Source organism: Coregonus lavaretus (assembly GCF_964263955.1).
Source record: "Coregonus lavaretus genome assembly, chromosome: 12".
NCBI lineage: Eukaryota > Metazoa > Chordata > Actinopteri > Salmoniformes > Salmonidae > Coregonus > Coregonus lavaretus.
Window position 1 is genome coordinate 27869456 of NC_139999.1, and position 6000 is coordinate 27875455.

At 39.7% G+C, this 6000-nt stretch overlaps 1 protein-coding gene across 2 annotated transcripts in view; it reads right to left on the reverse strand.

Moving 5' to 3' along the window:
* Positions 1-673, reverse strand: part of LOC311138566 (paired box protein Pax-7-like) — a gene marked incomplete at both ends in the record, with an annotated part of 56696 nt that extends 56023 nt beyond the window's left edge. For both annotated transcript variants that reach the window (XM_084173311.1, XM_084173310.1), the window contains one exon: positions 589-673. In XM_084173311.1, coding sequence (XP_084029437.1) covers positions 589-673 — 85 coding nt within the window. The remainder of the gene's footprint in view (positions 1-588) is intronic.
* Positions 674-6000: the final 5327 nt, after the last annotated feature.

Below are 6000 nucleotides of genomic sequence, written 5' to 3' on the forward strand. Positions count from 1 at the left end.
GTTAAAAGCTCTTGAGCACGAACGAACTCGCTGTGACTGGGAACGATTCCCATAAATACATGCAAATACAAATTGGTATTTTTCCGCGTATATGCTAAGATATATATTTTATTTCCTCGCATAGTTTATCATTTGAATTATAAAATTATCTTAGCAACAATGTCACCATTGGTTTGGTAACTTTTAAACAGGAGGATAGGTCTATTACGCATAAAACATTATATGAAGTCAAATGTTGATCATCCATATTGTCATTGTCATTTGCATAAAGTAAACATTATAAATAATCATTTAAAAGTAGTCCTATACTTCTAAAATCAACATGTAGGCCTGTCAAGCAATGTTAGGCTGTCTACTCTGAAATATATAACAACAATTTCAATGTCCTTGTAGGCATAAATCAATAGGTAAATCGAAAACACAATAGCCTAATATTTCACAAAGATGAGCTACAACAAATCGAAAACACAATTGCCTAATATTTCCTAATATTTCACAAAGATGAGCTATAACCTGCCTCCAAGCTGACGAGTTAGTTTTTCTTGCAACTCTCTAGAAAGATTTTCCAAGTAAAATAATATGCCATACCTTCCAGAGGGAATCCAGTGCGGGGGTAGTTCTGGCCTGGCGCAGGGCGCATCATTCGAGGCACTGTTCCTTGTAAAGTAGCCATTCTAGCTACTGAAGAAACACCAAGTGGGTACTGGTACCAAATTCTTACTCGCGCAAAGTCCAGACAAGAAAATGTAGGTCTTTGCCGATAGGATGTAACGTAATGTCTTCTCTCAAAAGGATAAAAAAAATCAAACTATAAAATCGTAGTCCCAGACAGAGAAACTCGTAAATACTAAAACCCCTCCAACAGAAAAAGTGGTGATATTAGACATGCAGAGAAATGCCGGGGTAAAAGAACACCCCAATTGTGAAGAGGTTTGTGGTGTGTAAAGGGAGGGGATACACCTTGAACTCAAATGTGTAAATGGACAAAGGTTATTTAATTCTTTGCCTTGATATACTTAGTGGTCAACAGCTAGTTTTGATAACGTCTGCTTGCTGGTTGAAAGTATAAGTGGCCAACTTTGGCGCACGTTGTAGGAGGAGACAGTAGAGCTCGCGGATAGGCTCGACGGCCTTTATTTTATTCATGATGGGAGAGTGGGTTTAGCCACCGACCTGCCGACCAATCAGACAACGGCATAGGACGCAAAGCACACATTTCGTTTTGAATTCATTGCATCACTACCTTTACTTTACAAAACTAAACTAAACAAATGTGATGGTAATCCTTATACCTGAATAAAAAACGACTCCTTCTTTGCTCTGTCCACACGTGAATCAATCATTCAAAATATGTATGAATGTTATGAATGCATATCTACATTTGTGTATGTTGGCTACATCAAGATTCCTAAAACCACATTTTATGTATACATCTATGTGTGTGTGTGTGTGTGTGTTAGGTTGTGCTAGTGTGTGTCCAGAACACAGACGTTAGTAGCCTAAATTCCAGGTTGAAACTTGGAGATAATTATTTCTTCTGGTCAACTTTTTATGATATCAGGCAGTGATTTGAGGTGTAACGCTATAGGAAAAATACTAAATTAAAAGGGCAAGAAAGGTTAAAGTTCACTAAATATTAGGTCTACTCCAAGAGCAACTCTATTCCCTCGCGCATTGGTACCCGCATTTCCATGGGGATGGATTGGACCTTTATGGCGAGGGACTGAGGTGCCATAGCAAGCTTGAAGAAATCCGGCACAGCGGGCTATGACGCCGGACCACACCAATAAGCTGCATTCATTTATTGAAAGGGAACTTTGCCCTCATAAATCGTAGAAAGGGGCCCAACAAGCAAAACGTAAGTGGCCTAACTGTGAGTTGCAAAGCATGCAATGACCAATAATCGAGATTAGTAAAGGCCTATCTGGTTTATCTCTGTTTCAACGACTTTTCAATTGCAGATTGAAGTAATTGTAATTGAATGAATTGAAAAAATTGTCTGACGGGAAATTGTATTTACAACTCACTCAAACAATACAAATTGAATATAATATAAATACATATAAATGCATTTAACTTACAGATGTAGGCTATTAGAGGTGATTTCTATTGAAACTAGCTCACAGGAATGTATCATTCAAAATCATGATCTGATGCATAGCTTACTTTTTTAAAGACACATTTTTGGCAATATGTTCAGACTGGATTCAGAAGAGTAGGCAAATTCAGGAAATGTCAGGGGCTTGAGAGGGGGTTTACTTTAAGTCTATGCCTCGTTATTGATTTGAATGATTAACAATATGATCGACTAGTTATCAGCGTTCTCTGCTGCAGAAAACACCTGTGGCTTGCCTAGGTTCCACGGACATCCGTGGAATTCAATAGCACAATATAGGTTAAGAAATGTCATTTTGGATGTTAACATTTTAACTTTCATTAGGCCTAAAATTGCGTGTCAAGAACGTCAAATCGTTTTAGTAAGACGTGCAAGCTTATTGGTATAGCCTACTTACAGAAATTACACCGACCCATTGTGGTAGTATAACAACAGGTAGGCATAAATAACATTTACAAGAGGGATCTTTCGAATAGCAATAGCTTAAAGCCAATTGTAATAAAGGGAATAGGTTAAAACTATTACATTCTTAAGAAAGAGTTGCGTGTGTCAACTCTGTGGGCCTGCCGTGCATAGAAAATTGTGTGACAATTGCCGTGGAAAACACTCCTGGTGGAAGGCAATTTCACAAATAATTTTTGCAACAATTAGGGAGTGTGGAGGGGTGAAATGGCGATTTCACATGCAGATGCGCCGGTGGGGAGGACCTGGTACCCTGCCGAATAGCTATGACCCTCACTCTCCCGCTTTGGTTTGCTTCCCATGTGATAAAAAGGCACAAAGAGCCCGCCTCACCCTCCTGGGAAGACTCACCGAGCATTAAGTCAAGCATCAATCACTTGAAAACCAAACAAAAGCTTTTTCCAGAAAAACATTCTTTAGATGGAAACTTCGGCTGTCCCTCTACAAGGTCTGGGTATCTCCTCTCTCTCTCTCTGGGTATCTCCTCTCTCTCTCTCTCTCTCTCTCTCTCTCTCTCTCTCTCTCTCTCTCTCTCTCTCTCGCTCTCTCTCTCTCTCTCTCTCTCTCTCTCTCTCTCTCTCTCTCTCTCTCTCTCTCTCTCTCTCTCTCTCTCTCTCTCTCGCTCTCTCGCTCTCTCTTTCTCTCTCGCTCTCTCGCTCTCTCGCTCTCTCTCGATAAAGAGATGTCTGTAAAACAACTTCCCTCAAGTGTGAATTTCGAACCTCTGGATAATGTAAGACAGCTTCAGTATCTTTTTACTTAAAGTGTCCATTCAAGTTTGTCTTTGCTTTTTTGAAATTCCTGTAAAATAATATGAAACATTTAAAATGTAATATTATAAAATCAATAAACAGTAAACATTCACATTTTGTTCTTTAATGTGGTCCTAAATCAAATGCAAACAAACATGCTGATGACATGATGATAATAACAATTATTATTATTATTTAAAACAATGTTACAAATAATATAGTTTTAACAATGTGAATATCAACAATATCAGGCAATATATTTTATACAATTATGTGTTTTGTCTGGTCCACTTGCTTTTAGGTTTCCAATAAGGGCTATGAAAAAGTAACAGGACTACACTGACGAAATAACCAGCCATGCATTATCACTCAATGCATTTGTTTGCAATCCACAACCACAATTCAGCCACGACTCAAATTGAGCACCCCTGTAACATTTTATTTTCTGAACTCGTGACATACCATGACACCAAAAGACTTGAGACTTTTTTTTAGGTGAGTCAGAATTAAGCATTGTGCGCTATATCATTTACACAGTCATTGTGTTCTCGTTTTGGCTGCATTATCAGCTAAATACTTTTAGGGGCATGATGGCTCAATGAGGTGCGCTCTGTCCACTAGTGGGCAACGATGTCTTCACTTTACATCACCTCTCTATGTCCTCTTATATTCACGAGGTAAACGAATGGCTGATGAAAGTACAGCAAACTACTACATGCAGGAGAATTTCTGGTGAGCCTTTCTGTCTGCCCTCCTGCCATAGCACAGGAGGGGGATATTGGGTATTTGTCCAGAGAAAGATGTCTCATTGTGACCGCTGACAGTTGATTGACACGGGTCCTCCAGGCTATAAAACACGTTTACCATCAGGGGTATTCACATCCAGCCCCTCTCTTTGCATCTGATTCCAAGAAGGGACTGTCACTTTTTATTTTTCAACTTCACAAGTCAGAGAACACTTCTCCTTTTATCATATTGTCTCCAATCTTATCTTGATCAGGGGTTTGTTCTTCAAACAGTTTGCTACATAGCCTCATTATTTGTGACATGGCAATTACCCAAGTTTCTTTTTAGCTCATAGGTGAATACTGCTGTTTCTCTGCAAGGCATCCTATCTCCCTCCTTCATCAACTCATAGTGTGCCTTGTACAATATTTAGCTATTCATGTTGGAAGTACACAAAGAAAGCCTACCTTTGGTGAGAGGCATTGCCTATTTAACCATTATCTTTCTGAACAAAGTCAAGTATTGCATGAATAAAGCTTCAATGAATCTTGTGGGGTTACCATCTTGTAGTATGACTTTACAAATAATAATAATAATAATAATAATAATAATAATAATAATAATAATATGCCATTTAGCAGACGCTTTTATCCAAAGCGACTTACAGTCATGTGTGCATTTTTATTATTTTTTGTGTATGGGTGGTCCCGGGGATCGAACACACTACCTTGGCAAGTGTCACTTCCCTAAGATATTACTCTTTTCCCAGTGCAGTTCTCTCTTTCATATGAAGGTGTATCTACAGCACAAATATGCAATGCTTATCCTTTTGTTGGTGTGAAAATGTGTACATTACTGAATTGTAACAAATTGTACACTGTATAGTATACACTATCCACTGCAAAGGAGACAAATCTATTTGCAACAAAAAACAAAATTCCGATACAGACTACCAATTCAAATATTTCCCACTAAGGAAAATAGCAAATCTTGGGTCCTTTACCAATGTCCAAAACATGAAAAACATAACATATACTGTTAACCAGTAATCATAGAGCTTCTTGTTATTTTACACTCTCCTATAAGATAAGACTCCTTCATACTACAAAGCACTATTTGTTTCTCTCTGGAGTCTCTGCCTTCACACACAGCTTGTGGGCTCCACTTTGTATGCACTGTTTCTTTAATTTTGAGCTATACTTGATGTATCTGAAAATTATAATCTTGAAGAAAAACACAACAATTTTACTTATAAAATACGTCATGTCCATACAGAGGTGATAGAGCGGTATAACAGTCTCTATCTCTCCTCTGTGGCCTGGAGTGTGTTCAGACAGGTGTGACTGGCAGGACAATGCTAGTCATCTGCCAGGTCCCAGGCTCAGGAGACTGCCCTCCCACTCCCAGAGACCGCACCATGGTTCTGCAGCTCTGAGACTGTGACGCTGTCTGCTCTGCTCTGCATGTCCAGTGGAATCTTGTTAACTTGCTGAGGCATGTTCACATCTGCTCGGAATTATCCAAATGTTTTATTGCTTCCTTATGGGAATTATTTGATCAGCATGCGGAGAGAGAGCGTATATAAAACAGTCTTGAAAGAGGGAAGGAGAGCTGCTTTCTTTACTTTGTGGTTTCATTAATCAGAGGGCGCTGCTCAGAGATACTCATCTCATTAGTACAGACAGGGGGGAGATGAGGCCCACAAGATAGACATGACCATGACAGAGTGGAGTGGAGGGCAGGTGAACTCAATCTCTATCCCCAAGAGGAGAGGAGAGAGGAGCGGGGGAGTGGAGGTGACATCAGGCAGGCAGCAAGTGTCCCCAGCTGGATGGGTGGGTGGGGGGTGAAGGGGGTGGAGGGTGATCGATGGCAGTGTGGGTGACATCCTGTCACTGCTCATTATTGCATGAATCCTGTTGCCGTATCCTAACACCACCAGCT